The 18,271-nt window shown below is 38.1% G+C and overlaps 1 protein-coding gene across 1 annotated transcript; it reads right to left on the reverse strand.

Moving 5' to 3' along the window:
• Positions 1 to 3,410: 3,410 nt before the first annotated feature.
• LOC126063945 (olfactory receptor 4C11-like) lies at positions 3,411 to 4,325 on the reverse strand. The gene has a single exon (XM_049862486.1). The coding sequence runs from the start codon at positions 4,323 to 4,325 to the stop codon at positions 3,411 to 3,413; it is 915 nt and encodes a 304-aa protein (XP_049718443.1).
• Positions 4,326 to 18,271: the final 13,946 nt, after the last annotated feature.

Below are 18,271 nucleotides of genomic sequence, written 5' to 3' on the forward strand. Positions count from 1 at the left end.
ACTTTTTTTTTAATTATTATTACTATACATTGTACTGAGGGCCCTAATGCAGAGATCCTAACCTCAAAACCTACAGAATCCAGTTGAATAAAAAAAAACAGCAACACCAGCTTCTGTAGAGACTTTTAAGGGGTCATAGGAATATGGCTTCTAGAGATGGAGTGAATTTTAATCTCCTTAAGGGTCGTCCATTACTAGCTCTGATCTGTTGTTGTCTTATGGGAGTGTATGTACAATTTGCCAAACACTCAGATTTTCAGGAGAAGTATGGCATCCATATTTTTATGTGCATTTTATTGATTTGAATATGTTGATAACTAATTAAGTTTCTTTAAAACGCTTTGCTGAGCAACAATCTTTGGATTAAATAAATTCTTTCAGGGGAATTCTGTCCATGGGCTTTCACTTTGAAAACTCTGTGTTAACCAATAAAATAATGGCAAAAAGAAGTAAGGTAATCAAAACTGAAAATGAAGAGGCACAGTTCATTATTTGCTAACATGTTCATCTTCTTAGAAAAACTGAGACGATCAACTGACAAATTTTAAGCTTTATTAAAAGTGTTTAGCTGAAAATCAACATAATATTTTCAAATAAAACTGCAATAAATATTTAGAAAATAAAATAAGTCACAATACAACTAAAAACTATATAAGGAACGTAAAAATGTGTGTGAAATCGTTATGAAGAATACTAAACATCTTCCTAAAGGAAACCTGAATAAAGTGAGAGATAAAAATTTAATTTTCTTAAACATAGTACTTAATCCTTTCAGACATAGCAGAGAAACTGGACTTCCCTATTTCTTTACTAAAACTGGAAAAAAAAAAAAAAAGTGAAACAATCGTTTCCAAAATTGGAAAAAAGACAGTATAGAACTAGAGCCCTTAAGGAAGGGAAATAAAAGAGATGAGCCCTAGGATAGATGCAAAAGTCCTGGATGGTACAAACAATTTGTGCTAAACTACGAACCTAAAGGCTGGTAGTCCAAACCCACCCAACAGTGCTATGGAAGAAAGGACTGGCCATCTACCCTTTGGTTAGCAGCCATAGCACTTAACCACTGCTCCACCAGGGTTTCCATGTAGAGATTACAGTCAAGAAAATCCTATGAGCAATTCTACCCTGTAACACATGGGTTTGTCATGGGTCAAAAGTGACTCCATGGCAGCAGGTTTAAGTGTTGTTTTGTTTTGTTTTAAGATAACTGCAGGCTTCTGGTTCGAGTGGCCGAATCCTGGAGAGGAAGGAGCCATGCAGAGAAAAAAGATCCAAAAATCTGCACAAGGGGCCTGAGCAATCTGAGCCTGTTGCTGAATGCTAAGAACACTAAACTTGGGTGTATGCGGTGAAACTTCACAAGACAGAGTAAAGAATATCAAAAAATGCATTTATCATTCGCCCTACTTATTTCTTGCAATTTGAGCCTCTGCTTGACACAGTAATTCAGGGATAGACTGACAAAGACTCTACTATCTTGTATCTGAATACACAAAAAAATGGACATTTAGGTGATATCAAAATCTGCCATATTGGTTATATGCAAATGCTAGATCTTAACTTGTTTAAGAATGAGTAAAAGAAAAATATATATATATATATGTGTATATGTATATGTGTATATATACATATTCCTTGGACTACAGAATTCTGCATTATAAAACAAATTGGAAAACATTTTAAGGAATAGATAAATCAACAGCATGGATATGAAAAAGATTCTCTTCATGAAATAGAAGTAAATTTGGGACTCCGTATGCCCTGTATACTCAAATTTAAAAGTCATGAACTTTTAATGAAATAAATAAAGAACAAAAAATTAACATACGTGACGGTGGAAACTGAAAATGGCTTCCCTCACCGTATAAATAACCACAAGGGATTTTCTAATAGCTGTCTTGGATCTTTTATGAGGCCACCTGTGATTTCTATACATATATATATATATATATATATTTTTTTTTTCTTTACCTGTCCCTGGGGTCTTGCCTAATCTGAGACTGATTTCCAAGGCTTCTTTTCTTCCCCTTAATCTTATGCTTGTGATGGTTACCCCTTCCGCTTTAGCCTTCCTCAAGTCAGTCCTTTCCCCTCACTACTGGAGCTCCGTAATCAGATCTAAGAGCAGTAATTCATTTTGTGGTTTTTCCTGTTTACAGGTAAATTTTAACTACACAAACTTTTGTCCATAAAGTATACCTTTCACAAGTGTGCACACAAATTTTTTCTCAAATTCAAGTAACGTGCAAGACCTTCCTAAGGGGAAATCAGTTCTTCTGAATTCCAGCAATGATACAAATCATGATTTCACATTTCTAATGTAACAAGGTGGTGAGGCTGACATTTTGGCTAGACACAATGCGTGAAATTACAAAGTGTGTTCCAGACAACACCATGCCTGTTTCCATAGTGAAGGCAATGAATGACAAAGATCAGAATCCTCACAACTAGATAAAGGGTATGGAACCTGGTCAGTGTAAAGTGGGCGAGTGGTTGGTGAGAACTGCTTTGGAGAATTCCCTGTAGAGAATCCTCTTGCCCCGTTATGGGAGTAGAGAGGTATGCCAGCCTCTCACATCGGTACCCATTTTTCTGATGTTTCTGTGGAGGAACATGTTTGGCGTTACCTACTCTGCCATTTGGCTGACATCACCCCCTACTTTAATTTTTAATTGTCTCTCAACCAGGGATTATAGCTAACTGTTCCAGTCAAGCACCTTAAAATTTGTGTGTGCATTTCTGTGTGTTTGTGTGTGCATTTGCACATATGTGTGTACATGCACGCTGGAAGTGCACTTCTAAAGAGTGCTATTCTGACAGGCTAGTATATGCTCCCCCACATTGGTGGCTGCAGGGACTGAGTTCAGAAAAATCTAGGCAGAAAGAGAGGCTTAGTGGTATCAGTACAGGATTGCCCAGTGAGGCACGCTCAGCTATAGATGTCCAAGGTATCATCTTCTAGGAACATTCTATCAAATGCTCGTACTGGCAAAATGACAACCTGGATTCTGCAAGTTTCGTACATACTGGCTCATGTTGACCAAATTCATATGGTACTAGAAAAAGATTTATAAAAGGAATGTGGTGGACACAGTGCATTTCTTTCAGGAGAAAAATTTCTACAAGAAATTTTCTACCAAGCGAAAATGGTCAGATGTTGATAGAATTCAAGTATGGATCATTACACGTTGTTCACAGTGGTTGTGAGCTTTAAGTACTCATAGTCTAATACAATCCCCTCAGAATATCAAATGTGTGCAAAACAAATCAATAACATGTTGATATATATTGATTCTTGTTTCTTGTTAGGATTGTTTCCTGTTAGGAGTATTTCACCTTTCCTGTCCATGTAACCAAAACTAAGTTGTTGAAAAAGTGTAAATTAAATACACCATATTTATCAACTGAAGTCATAATTTGCTACACCATAACTTTTTCATGGCATTTTTCACTTCTGCATTCCTCAGTGTATAGATCAGAGGGTTGAGCAAGGGTGTCCCAATTGTATAAAACACAGCCACCATCTTGTCCATTGGAAATGTAGTTGGTGGGCATGTGTATATGAATATACATGGACCAAAAAATATGACAACCACAATGAAATGGGAGGTACAGGTTGAAAGAGCTTTTCGCCTTCCTTCTGCACTGTGGTTTCTCAGAGAGTATAAAATGACAACATAGGATATAAGAAAGAGCATGAAACTCACCATGCATATGGCCCCACTATTGGAAACAACTAGCAAATTTATCACATAAGCATCCACGCAGGCAAGTTTCAACAGGGGCTGCAAGTCACAGAAATAGTGGTCAATCACATTGGAGCCACAGAAGGGCAATTTCAAAGCCAAGAAAATCTGTGCTGAAGAACGGATACAAGATCCCACCCAGCCCAGAATCACCAGCATGCCACAGACACGCCTGCTCATGATGGTTGTGTATCGCAGTGGCTTACAAACGGCCACATAGCAATCAAAAGCCATGAGGATGAGCACAAATACCTCCACACACCCAAAGAAATGGACTGCAAAGACCTGAGTCATGCACTCAAGGTAGGCAATAGTCTTCTTCTGAGACAGAGCATCCACAATCAATCTGGGTGTCATAGTTGTAGAAAAGCAGGCATCAGCAAAGGACAGGTAGAATAGGAAGAAGTATATGGGACTCCCAAGAGTATGACTTGTCTTAATAGTCACCACAATGAGAAAGTTCCCCAGCAGAGTCAAAAGGTAAAGAATTGAGAAGATCCCAAATATTGCTTTCTGCTGTTCAGCATCCTGGGTCAACCCAAACAGAATGAATTCAGTCACACTGTTATTCATTGCCATGTCAGTGGCTGTAGGTGGGATGAAGCTGACAAAGGCTTAATCTCCAGAGAGAAGAAAAAAGTGATATACTGGGAAGATCATTTGGCTAAACTCTGAATTCATTTGCTCTGTTCCATGTTTTGTTACCTTCAATTGCCTTTGGTGTGCACCAAAATTCCCCAGGAATCTTTGTAAATCTACAGATGCAAAATCTGGCTCTCCCAGATTTATCTATTGATTCTGAAACTGACTGATTGGCTCAACACTTTTGTATTTTGCGAATAAAGTAAAAAAATATATATATATCCTTCAGAAGCTTTGATTTTTACCCAAACTGAGAACTACAGAACTTGTTTTGTCTTTCCCTGGATTAGTGACTTAACTGCTTTGAAACTTGGTCTTCATGTGAAAAAGGAAGTACCAATATCTGCCCTACCTTATTCTGAGTTATGAGAATTTAAAGAAGGGTCTACACTCACACTTATATATGTATATATATTTCATGCATTACGTGTCTTATCTACTTGCTTTGAAAAATACATTCAAATATAACTGAGCAATAACATTGTTGGAAAATTCCTTTTGAAGAACATATTTTCAGTTCTGTTGACTCATTTTTGTGTCTACTATCCCTGGCCATTTAGAATCTTGAGTGGAATATGCTTTAAAACGAATCCATTTTGACAACCTATCATCTATGCTTCTCATGGTCAAGATGTGAGCTTCACTGATGTTCATGACATAACAAATGGCTGGATAATGCTTGTCTTAGTTATCTAGTGCTGCTATGACAGTTACCATACATGGATGTCTTTAACAAACAGAAATGGATTTTATCACAGTTTAGGGGACCAGAAGTTTGAATTCAAGGTGCTAGCCCTAGAAGAAGGTTTTCTCTCTCAGTCAGCTAGAAGGAAGGTCCTTGTCCCTTTGCACTTCTGCTCCTGGGTGATCATGTGGCTTGGCATCTTTCTTCCCCATCTCTGCTTCTAGCTTTCTTGTTTAATCTTGTTTATTTATATCTCAAAAAAGATTGACTCAAGACACAACCAACACTAATTCTGTCTCATTGACATAACAAAGACAACACATGCCCAAATGGGATGGTAACCACAGGAATAGAAGTTAGGATTTACAACACATATTTTGGTAGGACACAATTCAATCCACAGCTAAACTTTTGGTTGGCATAATAGAGGGAAATTACTCTTTATCGTTCTTTTGAACTTATCCCCTTAGCTTCAACATAGAATATTGCACTTCTCTACTTACAAGTTTGACTTGCATATAACTTCTAATATTCCAATAACTTAAGTATTGTTTTTACTCATATATATCATCCTTTATCCTGAATTCTCCAGAATATTTCTTCTAAAAACTTTATTTGGAGATCACTGATAAAGTAAGGCATTATGCAACACATATTAGAAGAGAAGAAACCATATACAGAGAGAAAAGCACAGATTTTTTTCAAGGATAGATTGAGCAGAGAAGAACTCAAAATTATGTAAGAAGTAAGCTATAAGTTTAAGTGGAGAGATCCATATTCCAAACCATGTTCTATCAAATGCAAACATTCAAAACTTAGAACTGAGAGGTGTGTTAGCACAGTGGTCAATACGTAGAGTCTGAAGCCACGTTGCCTAGATTGAAACCTTGCCCCATTCTTCATCAGAGGTGTGACACTTAACAAGTTCCTTGATATCTCTGTGATTTACTTCCTTCATCTGTAAAACAGAAATAATAAAATAATACACTCTTTAAGGTTGTTATGAAGATTAAATAATTTGACACTTATTTAAGTTATTAGATGCAAGTACTCAGTACCCAAAATAAGAGTAGTTATTTTCATTACGAATATCACTACTGGATTTACAAGAGATATTCTTAATTTTTCAAAAACATTAATTTAAATTTTTTATCTACCCATAATAAAGCTGTACCACTGTATTAAAATATTAAGTTCCTCTGTTGAGTGGCTGAAATCATATCAGCACTGTGGATGACAATAGTTTTCTTATAATGATCAGAAGCTAGGATGGTGAGTTCTAAATATCTTTAATAAATAAAAAGAGAAAAATGAATCAAAATTATGTAATAGCATCAATACAATGGGCCCACAATGAGAGGAAAGTAGAAACAAAGTAGGGATCTTGGTAGTGAACAATCTGGGATAAAAAGCAAAGGAATGAGGACATTTAGATAAGAAAAAATGAAATGAAAGGTTTCATGGTGATGATAAGGCACATGCTATCAGGAAAATAGATCGATATGAACCCTCTAGTTTAGTCAGACTCAAAAGCTGTGGTAGAAAAGTTGGAAAAGTAAGTTGCCCTCATAGCCGAAGGCCATAAAAGCCAGGTTATAAAGTTCTGATCATTTTCTATTGGCAAAGTAGAAAATCTGAAGGCATAAAAATCTTAACAACACCTTCTATTAATATTTATTAGGCACCTAATAACAAAAAGCACTCCGAGTTGTTTAATGGAATTTAGCTTTTTTCTTTTTTTAACTGAATTTAGTCCACTTGGACTTTGAGCTTTGCTGTAACAAAGTGCCTATCTTCAAGATCCCAGAGTCTTACTGAAGACTTGCTTTCTGTTCCCTGCACTTAGAAACTCAGTAAAAAGAGTTCAAGTGGATTCACTCTAAATGGCCAAACGAAACCCATTGCCATGGAGTTCATTCAGACTTATGACGACCCCATGTGTTACAGAGTAGAACTGCTCCCTGGGCTTTTCTTGGCTGTGATCTTCACAGAAGCAGTTCACCAGGGCTTTCTTCCATGGTGTTGCTGGGTGGGTTTAAACTGCCAACCTTTAGGTTATGAGACAAGATCAAAACCTATGCACCACCCAGGGACTGGATTCGCTGTAGCCTCAACAAAATAAAGACTGGCTCCTCAGTTATCCCGAATATGACTCATCAGTGGCTCAGACTTGTCCCTTCCTTTCTTAAAGAAGGGTCAAAAATGCTAGCTCTCAACTCATCTCTGTGGGAGGCAAAAAACACATAGGGAGCAGAGAGAGATGAATTATAATCTTGTCTATGCCATTAAAATGTCACTTGACCTTGGTCAAGTAAGTTTATGTCTAAGCATGAATATCATTATTTCCACTAAGGGGGCTCAAGAAAATAATTTTCCTGACAACTTTAACACAAGAATCTTTTCACGCATAAGTCTCACACAATTAGATGAAATAAAAACAGTATATATTGGCTACACTTGTGTAAATTTTTATTGTGAGAACGATTAACTCACGTGGAACAAACATGCAGACTGGGATTTAATAAAGTGGATAGTTCTGGAATTCTTTAAGCGGATTCTCACAGGCTTTTATTGAGATGAGCTCTCTATGTCTCTAAACAGGGGGAAAAAAAGGTCTTAAATTCAGCTATCCCCTCCTCTCCTCATTCTTTCTCTCTTTTCCCTCTTTTTATCTTCTTGTCATCCCTTAAAAGACAAAGTGGGCATTCAAAAGACTGTGGTGAGTCATAAATATAATAAAATGTTTACTATGATTTTATAATCTAATGGCTGGGATGCTCATCATGGCTTTCAAGCCCTCCAACTCTGTGACAGAATCTTGCTTTTCACTTTTCTTCCCAGGACTTCTGCCAATGTATGCTCCAGCCAAGCCTGACACTTGTTGTTCCTTATTAATATACTCAGGCCATCTCATTCCAATTTTTTTACATCTGACAGCAGCTGAACACCCCCTCCTCTGCTACAACCTAAACTTTCCATTTCTACCTGTGGAGAGAGTACCCAGTTCAAATGTCACCTTCTCAAAGAAGCCTATCTGGATTCCCCCTAGTCATTCTCTTGCTTGTGGCCTTCCACAGCCCAAAACTAAATGCTTATTGAATCATGCTGTCCCTGATTATATTCTTCTCTCGTTTTTGCTTTAACATCTTTTGTTCATTGATTTTAAAATATCTTGTGAGTTAAGTAAGGCAAGTTGGCTTTGTTCTATTTTGTGCACTTTGTGTTAAGCTGGGAGGCAGAGTTCAGAAGAGAGCAGTTAGAGTAAATCCAGGACCAAAACCAAAGTCTTTGGTCTGCATGGTATTCTTTTTCTAACACTTCACCCCAGGTGGCCATGCAAAACATCAAACTCCAGCCATCCAGATAGAGCCAACACAAAGCCCAGAAACCATAAGTTGCTGGCGTGTTCATGGTTGGAAATTCCAGGGTGCATGAAACAAAGAGATCAGTAAGTTATGTCTGTATTTGAAAAATAATACTGAGGAGGGGGTAGTGAGGAGATAATGGAAAGAGTCAGATCAAAAGGGGAAAAGTAAGTCATTGTGAATAAGAGAAGGAAGAAGGAACAGAGTGGGATGAGACAGGGAAAAATCCGTAAGGCAAGCAAGGGTGAGCAAAGAACCATGTTAGGGATTAAATAGTCTATCCCAGGATTTTATTAAAGAGATTTCTTCTCCCTTTTCCATGCCTCATGTTATCCTTTTCTCCAACTCCAGAAGTAGGTGTGGTTTTGGTCCATAAGAATGGGTGACAGTGGGCTCTAAACACCCAACATTTGTATTCACTCATGCATTCCCATGCTTTTCCCAAACTTAAACCTTGCAAATAGTCTGAAGATAGGCTATTCTGTCAGTTTGGTCTTGGTGCCTGGGAAGAATTTTTTTCACTCCCTCCCCCCCCCTTTTTTTTTAATCAGAAATAGCCTCAGAGGCAGGGATGCACCAAGCAAAAGCCAGTAGAAGCTGAGGGCCCCTGACACATGAGAACCTTCCCATCACTGTGGGAAATATGTTCCTGGAACTTCAAGTTTCTCAAAATAACCAGATGATGGTAACTGTCCTAAAAAATGGGGCAGTGTTGGAAAATCATACAGAAACAGCCCGGAAATGGGAGACAAGAAAAGGATATATTTCACTAGGGCTTGAAAAACCTACCTTTTTTCTTTTAAGCAAAAAGATAACATTCAATGGCGAGCTCATAGTCTTCTCTTTTTCAATTTTGATCTACTTTGAAAATTAACCATTGCAGTGCATTGCAACATGCAAATTGTACTTGAGATAGGTCCACTCTGGCTTTCTGTTGAAGGAGCTATCAGAAGAGAAGATGCCCCACAGGTAGCCAACTCTTCCTAGAAGGCCTGAATTAGACTCTACAAAAGGGTCTGTAATGCTAGAAGGAGAAATTTTTTTTTAAGTTTCTTATTTCTACCCTTAAAATTTTCTAACACAAAAAATATTCTCATTATTCTATGGTAGAAATTTTCTAACGTCAGTTCTACTAGCCTCAAAACACTCCCTGACAAAACACATGAATTAAGCATGTCTTATTCCTTCAGATATTTATAGGGTTTTCATAAAAGTTCACAAATGCCCAGAACTGCATTTCAGCCTCCAGAGGCCAAGGACTACATTCCTCCCCATCCAAGCTAAAGGAATGGCTCAATGAGCTCCTTAGCACAGTTAGCCCAGCAGCACGGCAAACCATAAAAAAAAGAAAAAAAAAATTTTTTTTCTTTTTTTTTAGGTACAATTAATCCCAGACAAGGTTGTCAGCAGCCAGATTTTGTCCTCAGAGCCCTCCTCTCTGCTTCATTTTTCCTAAGGTACACCTCCAATTTCAGTTGCCGAGTGTTCATGTGGCCACATCTCTGCCCCACTTCACCCACACACCCTACTGTAAGGAACAAGCACACTTTCAAACTCACATTGATATGTAGACCACTAAAAGTTACCAAAGAAGGTTACCAGAGGCCTTCTCTTTTAAGTAAAATCTTTTCAAATGGTAGGCAAATCTCAAGTAGGTGTGATGTAATTGAATTCTCTGACTCCATTGCTTATGTTTATGTGACTTCAGACAAGTTTATTAACTTCTCTTACTTTCCTAATATGGAAAACATTACTGTTAACTATAATAATTACTATTAACCCTAATAATATTAGTAAAATATATAACAGAAATTTATTTTCTATAACTTCTAAAACATTTTTGAGTTGGTAAAAAAAGGAAAATGACAGAAGGATTTAAATTTACAAGTAACACAAGACAAATTAAGTAAAATAAATTTTATTTAAAGATTACTTTAGCATTGATTTTCTGAAAAGAAAAAAACACACCAACTTTGAATATGATACTGAAGGAAGTGAGGGGCAAGCCACACAAATATTTGCGGGAAGAATAATTAGGACAGTGGGAGCAACCTGCGCAACCATTCCTAGGCAGGAGCATGGCTGGTGTCATGCAAAACATTGGCAGGAATAGTGGTTTATATGTCACAATGGGAAAAAAGAATTAAAAGAGTTGGGCACCAGCAGAAGCAAGATGGAAATAATGGAGATGTGGTTGGAGATTGTTGTGGCTGTATGTCCTCGAGATCTGATAAATAGAAGCCAGCTGCAGGATCCGGAACCAATAAAAGCCCAAAAGCCTTGCCAGAATATCCATTCTGTGATGGTCACACGCACAAGAAAACTACCCTTCCGGTGATTGACCACTCACACCAGATCCTATCATGGAGGTGATCACATAACATCAAATCTCATCATGGAAGTGATCACATCATCACTCAACTATCAAATTACTAAGAATCATGGCCCGGCCAAGTTCGCACACAACCTTAACCATCATAGTTGGCGAGGAGAGTTAGAATGAAAAACGGAGGGTAGGGTGCTGTAAAGGAGTCCTGGTTGTACAGTGGTGAAGCACTTGGCCGCTAATCAAATGTCAGCAGTTCAAACTCACCAGCCATTCCACAGGATAAAGATGTAGAAGTCTGTTTCTGCAAAAATTTACACCCTTTGAAACCCTGTGGGGTAGTTCTAATCTGTCCTGTAAGGTCTCTATGAGTCGAAATCAACGCCAAAGAATTTTTTTTTTTTTTTAAGGTGGTGTAGAACTCAAACCAAACCCATTGTCGTTGAGTCAATTCCAACTCATAATGACCCTACAGGGCAGAGTAGAACTGGCCCATAGAGTTTCCAAGGAGCACCTGGAGGATTCGAACTGCTGACCCTTTGGTTAGCCCAAAAACCCAGTGCCATTGTTAGCAGCCGTAGCAAAATAGTCTCATTAAAAAAAAACAAAAAAAAAACTGGTAATCACTAGTCTGAGTAATATTCACACAATTTTTACTAATCCTGGGAATGCATAAAAACCATGGACTTCTTATTGGGTTTTATGAAATAGCATTATCCATTATGATGTGAACTCTAAAGGTAGGGGTTTTTATTTTATTACTGCTACCTAGGATTAATGGGGAGTTCATGCTTCTGTGAATCCACTCTCTCCTTCCTCTGCAGTAATAGGTGATACCTAGGTGCATGATCACCCAGGAAGACCTCACTTTCCCTAGCCCCCTTTGCAGCTAGGTGCAGTTAATTGGACGTAAACAGAAGAAATATGTGTAACTTCCAGCCTGAAATAGCAAATTTTATCTGTGTACTCCTCAAGCTTATTTTCCCTTCTTGATACCTAAAACCGGGGGGGGGGGGTTTACTGCTATAGATGATAGTGCTGTAGGGTAATTCTTCTCAAACTATAATGTACATATGAATCAACTAGGGTAAAAATTTAAATTACGATTCACTGGGTCTGTGTTTTACTGACTCTGCAAATGCATTCGAATGTGTGGATCATAACAACTTTTGGATAACATGGTGAAGAATAAGAATTCCAAAACACTTAATTTGCATGTGAAGAACCTGTACATAGACCAAGTGGCAGTCCTTTGAACAGAACAAGGGGAATCTTTGTGGTTTCAGGGAAGTTGTGCATCCGTATTGTATCCATTCTCCACACTTATTCAATCTGTATGTTGAGTAAATAATCCAAGAAGCCAGACTATACAAAGAAAAATGCAGCACCAGGATTGGAGGAAGACTCTTTAACAACCTGCAATATGCAGATGACACAACCTTGCTTGCTGAAAACAAAGAGAACTTGAAGCACTAACTGATGAAGCTCAAAGACCACAGCAACTAGTATGGATTACACCTCAACATCAAGAAAACAAAAATCCTCAGAACTAGAACAATAAATGACATCATGATAAATGGAGAAAATATTAGAGTTGTCAAGGATTTCATTTTACTTGGATCTACAATCAACACTCATGGGAACAGCAGTCAAGAAATCAAGTGATGTATTTTATTGGGCAAATCTGCTGCAAAAGAAATCTTTAAAGTGTTAAAAAGCAAAGATGTCACTTTAAGGACTAAGGCACGCCTGGCCCAAACCATGGTGTTTTCAATATTCTCATGTGCATGTGAAAGCTGGACAATGACTAAGGAAGACTGAAGAAGAATTTACGGCTTTGAATTATGGTGTTGACAAAGAATATTGAATATACCAAGGACTGCTGGAAGAAAGAACAAATCTGTCTTGGAAGGAGTACAACCAGAATGCTCCTTAGGAGCGAGGATGGTGAGGTTTTGTCTCATTTACTTTGGACATGTTATTAGGAGGGACCAATCCATGGAGAAGGACATCCTGCTTTACAAAACAGAGGGTCAAAGAAAAAAAGGAAGACACTCAATGAGATGAGTTAGCACAGTGGCTGCAACAATGGGCTCAAACATAACAAAAATTGTGAGGATGACACAGGACCAAGCAGTGTTACGGTCAGTTCTATATAGTGTCACTATGAGTTGGATCCAACTCGATACAACCTAACAACTAATAACAAGGTCTGTAGTTGGTCCAGAATTCTGCGTTTCTAATATGCTCCCAGGTGATGCCAATGATGCTTGCAGGTGGATCACACTTTGAACATAAAAGTTCTAGGAGGTGACCGAGCAACTGCTTGGAAGTAACCTGGGTCTTGTAATGAAAAAGAGAAGAGGTACTGCCCTTCCATCCAGGGCCATTTACATGGGACTGTTCTATCAAGATGAATAAAATTCCTATATGTTAACCCACTGTATCACTGGGTTTCTCTTTTTATAGATACTTAGCCTTGCTCTAAGAATTATAAAGCTCAAAATATTATCCACAAGAAAGATGCAGCAAAATGGCAAGGTATAAGATAAACACAAAAATTGGTTGGGTTCCTCTATACTGACAAAGAGAACTCTGAAAGGAAAACAATACCATTTACAATAGGGCCCTGTTGTGGACTGAATTGTGTTCCCCAAAAGTATGTGTTATAAATCCAAGTCTCTATGCCTGTGTTTATAATTTCATATGGGAATGGATTTTTTTGTTATGCTAATTAGACAGGATTAGGGTAGGGTGCAGAGATATAAAAGAGATTAAACAATCAAGCAAGAGAAGCAGAGATGGGGGAAGTGAGATGCCTAGCCACGTGAAGATTGCCCAGGAGATAAGCTCAGAAGAGACAAGAATTTTCCTCCAGAGCTGACAGAGAAAGAAAGCTTTTCCCTAGAGCCAGCACCCTGAATTCAGACTTCTAGTCTCCTAAAGCATGAGAAAATAAATTTCTGTTTGTTAATGCCACCCACCTTTGGTATTTCTGTTGTAGCAACTCTAGATAACTAAAACAAAATTTGGTATCGGGGTGCAATATTTGGTAACTAGAAGTGCAGGTGTTGCTGTAACAAATACCTACAACGAGGAAGTGGCTTTGGAATTGCATGATGGGTGGAGGCTGGGAGAGTTTTAAGGTGCCTAATAGTAAAAGCCTATATTGCCTTGAAAAGACTGTTGGTAGTATTAGGGACCTCAAAAGAAATTCAGGTGAGAGCTCAGGAGGAAGTGAGGAGAACTATAGAGAAAGCTTCTATCATCTAAGAGAATACATATGGCTCCAGCAGAAGAATGTTGTTAGAAATGTGAACGTTAGGTGTGCTTCTGGTGAGACATCAAAAGAAAACGATGAACATGTGATTGGACAGTGGACGAAGGGTGATACTTTTTATGCAGTGGCAAAGAACTTGTCTGAATTATGTCCAAATGTTTGGTGGAAGGTAGAACTTGTAAGTAATGAACTTGGATATCTGCTGATGAGATTTCTAAGCAAGCCAAGTGGTTCTTCTTGCTGCTTATAGTAGAATGCAATAGGAAGGACATGGACTTAAAAATGAACTACGTAAAATGAAAACAAAACTTAAAGATTTGGAAAATTCTGTTGTACAAACTAAGGAACATGTCCTAGATTGTTCACCAAGCACATGGCTACACAATCTTTTTTAAAAGAGATTAAGTCTGTTACTGATGGATCTGACCAACTACCACAGCAGAAAACACGTTATCTTAGACTGAAAGGGACAAAGACAAAAGGAAGGAACATTGTCTGTCACTTGGAATTCTACAGGTTGGAAACAAGCTAAAGTAACCACAACTGTTGTCCTCCAAGAAAAGAAAAGGACCATCCCTAGAGCAGCTCAGAGACCTGCAGAACTGCTGGAAAGATCACAGGAAGCAGAGCCTTCTTAGTTTCAAAGGTTGGACCCAAGGTCTCCTGGATCTTAAAGTGTGGGGTCACAACCTCTTAGATTTCAAAGAGCCAAATCTTTGCTAGCTCAGTTCCAGTGTATGGGGCTGCCATTAAGGTGTACCAGGGGGATGGGGCCACTACTCAAAGCTGTGGGAATGGGATCACCATGCTCAAGGGGTAGAAGAATGGAGCCTGCCAGAGTCGAGGGGTGGGGGTCACCATTCAGATGCACTAGGAAAATGGAGCTGCCAAAAACCAAGGGAGTACAGTTGCCATCCCAGTTGGCTTGGAAGGCAGAGCTGAAATCCAGGGCCTAGGGTACTCCAACCAGAATACAGACGGTGTGCCAACACCTAGAGTCTGGAGGGTGGGCCATTACCCAGATGGTCTCAGAATCCAGAGGATTATTTTAAAGGTTTGAGAAAACTAAAAAAAAAGAGCTGATGTAATTAATTTTGCTGGGATTTGGACTTGCTTGGTGCCCTTTATCCATTCTTTCCCTTCAATTTATCCTAGTTTAGTGGAAATGTATAACTTTTGTCACTCCAACATTCTATTTTGGAAGCAGATAACCAGTATTCTAGATTTCACAGGTTTGCAGATGAAGAGGACTTTGCCCCAGGATGGAATATTCCTAACATCTCACACATATTTGAATTAGATGATTCAGGAAATGAGATTTTAAACTTGGAGGTGATTTGAAACTTATGGCATGATGTGATAGACTGAATTTCTTTTGCATGTGGCAAGGACATGAATTTTTGGAGGCCAAAGGGCGGAATGTTATGGATTGAATTGTGTACCCAGAAAATATGTGGGGTTTTTTTTTTTTTTTGGTTATAATTCCATTTGAGAATGAGTTGTCTTTGTTATGTTAATGATACAGGGTTAGTGTAGGGTATGTCTTGAGTCAATCTCTTTAAAAAAAAGAGATACAAAAAAGATTAAACAAGAAAGGAAGAGAAGTAGAGATGGGGGAAATGAAATGCCAAGCCACATGAATATTGCCCAGGAACAGAAGCTCAAAAGAGACAAGATCCTCCTCCAGAGCTCAAAGAGAGAAAAAGCCTTCCCCTGGAACCAGCACCCTGAATTTGGACTTCTAGCTTCCTAAAATGTGAGGAAATAATTTTGTTTGTTAAAGACACACACACTTATGGCATTTCTGTTACGGCTGCACTAGATGACTAAGACACCCCTGAAATACCTAGGAATAAAAGGGGGCATAAAAGGCTTATACAAGGAAAAGTATAAAACACTACTTCAAGAAACCAAAAGAGAATTACATAGATGGAAAAACATCCCATGTTTATGGATTGGAAGACTTAACATTGTGAAAATGTCAAGAGTACCCAAAGTGACCTATAGATATAATGCAACCCTGATCCAAATTGCAACATTTTTTAATGAAGTGAAAATAATTAATCTTCAACTTTATGTGTAAAGGAAAGGGGCCCTGAATGGCTAAAGCAGTAGTGAACAAGAAAAGCAAAGTAGGAGGCCTCACATTTCCCAATCTCAAAAGTTACTATACAACCATAGGAATCAAACAACCTGGTACTGGTTCAATGACAGACACACAGATTAATGAAATGGAATTGAGAACCCAGAAGTAAATTTATCCATCTACAGGCAGTTGAGCTTCAACAAAGAAACAGTCTCTTTAACAAATGACATTGAGAAAACTGGTCAGCCATTTATACAAAAATGAAACAGAATCCATACCTCACACCATGCACAAAAACTAACTCAAAATGGACCAAAGACTAAATGTTAAAGGTAAAATTACAAAGATCATAGAAGATAATTTAGGAGCAAAACTAGGGAACTTAATATTTGGTATAAATAGCCTATCAAACACAACTAAAAATGCATGAACAGAAGATAATTTAGGTAACAGAGACATCCTAAAAATTAAGTACTTATGCTCATCAAAAGACAAAAATTAAAAAGAGAACCTACAGACTGGTAAAAATTCTTTCTCAACAACATATCTGACAAGGGTCTAATCTTTAAAATATATAGAAAACTTCAATAACTCAACCACAAAATGACAAGCAATGCAATCAAAAAATGGTCAAAGGACGTGAACAGACACTTCAGATAAGAGAATGGACATTCAGATAGCCAAAAAATACATGAAAAGATGCTCACATCATTAGCCGTTGTGCTGTCGTTAGGTGCTGTTGAGTCGGTTCCAACTCATAGCAACCCTATGTATAACAGAACAAAACACTGCCTGGCCCTGCACCAACCTCATGTTGATATTAGCCATTACAGAGAAGTAAATCAAAAGTACAATGAGATATCTGACATCCCTGCAAAAATGGCAATGATGAAAAAGACAGAAAACAATAAATTCTGGTGAGGTTGTGGGAAGATTAGACCTCTTATACATTGCTGTTGGGACTGTAAATGGTACAACCACTGTGGAAAACAGTATTGTGCTTCCTCAAAAAGTTAGAAATAGAAATACCTGATAATTTAGCAACTCTACTCCTAGGTATATATCCAAGAGATATAACAGCAATGACACAAATAGACATATGCACATCACTGTTCATTGCAGCATTATTCACAGTACCGAAAAGATGGAAACAACCTAAGAGCCCATCAACAGATGCATGGATAAACAAATTGTTGTACATACACACAATGGAATACTACCTACACAAGTATAAAGAATAATGTGTCAGCAAAACATAACATGGATGAATCTAGAGGACGTTAAGCTGAGTGAAATAATTCAATCACAAAAGGACAAATATTGTATGATTCCATTATAATAAAAAGACAAGAATAGGTATACACACAGAAAGAAACATTCTTTGACGGTTACCAGGGATGGGAGAGGGAAGGATACAGAATCACTTTCTAGATAGTCCAAACCAAAACCATTGCCATCAAGTCGATTCTGACTCATAGTGACTCTATAAAACAGAGTAGAGCTACTCCCTAGGGCTTCTAAGGAGAAGCTGGTGGATTCAAACTGCTGATATTTTGGTTAGCAGCCAAGCTCTTAACCACTCTGCTACTGGGGCTCCTCCTCTAGATAGTAGACATTTGTTATTTTTGTGGATGGGGAAAGCAATACCAATATTGTTGAAATCTGCACAACCTGATGAAGGTAAATGAAAATACTGAGAAATACACAAGAAAAAGGGAAAACTTCAGTAAATGCTATAACAAACAAGTGTCTTAGTCATCTAATGCTGCTATAACAGAAATACCACAAGTGGATGGCTTTAACAAAGAGAAATTTATTCTTTCACAGTCCGGTAGGCTACAAGTCCAAATTCAGGGCATCAGCTCTAGGGGAAGCCTTTCTTTCTCTGTCGGCTCTGGAAGAAGGTTCTTGTCATTAGCCTTCTCTTGGTCTGGGAGCATCTCAGTGATGGAATCTCAGGTCCAAAGGATGCACTCTGCTCCCAGTACTGCTTTCGTGGTGGTATGAGGTTCCCTGTCTCTCTACTCACTTCTCTCTTTTATATCTCAGAAGAGATTGGCTTAAGACACTATCTAATCTTATGGACCTAATCAATAGAACCACTGTTAATCCATCTTATTACATCATAGTGATGGGATTTA

Source organism: Elephas maximus, chromosome 20 (genome assembly GCF_024166365.1).
Source record: "Elephas maximus indicus isolate mEleMax1 chromosome 20, mEleMax1 primary haplotype, whole genome shotgun sequence".
NCBI classification, from domain to species: domain Eukaryota; kingdom Metazoa; phylum Chordata; class Mammalia; order Proboscidea; family Elephantidae; genus Elephas; species Elephas maximus.

Bases quoted from the DNA above. Each gene is read 5' to 3' on its own strand.
- LOC126063945 (XM_049862486.1), bottom strand. From the start codon at position 4,325: ATGGCAATGAATAACAGTGTGACTGAATTCATTCTGTTTGGGTTGACC.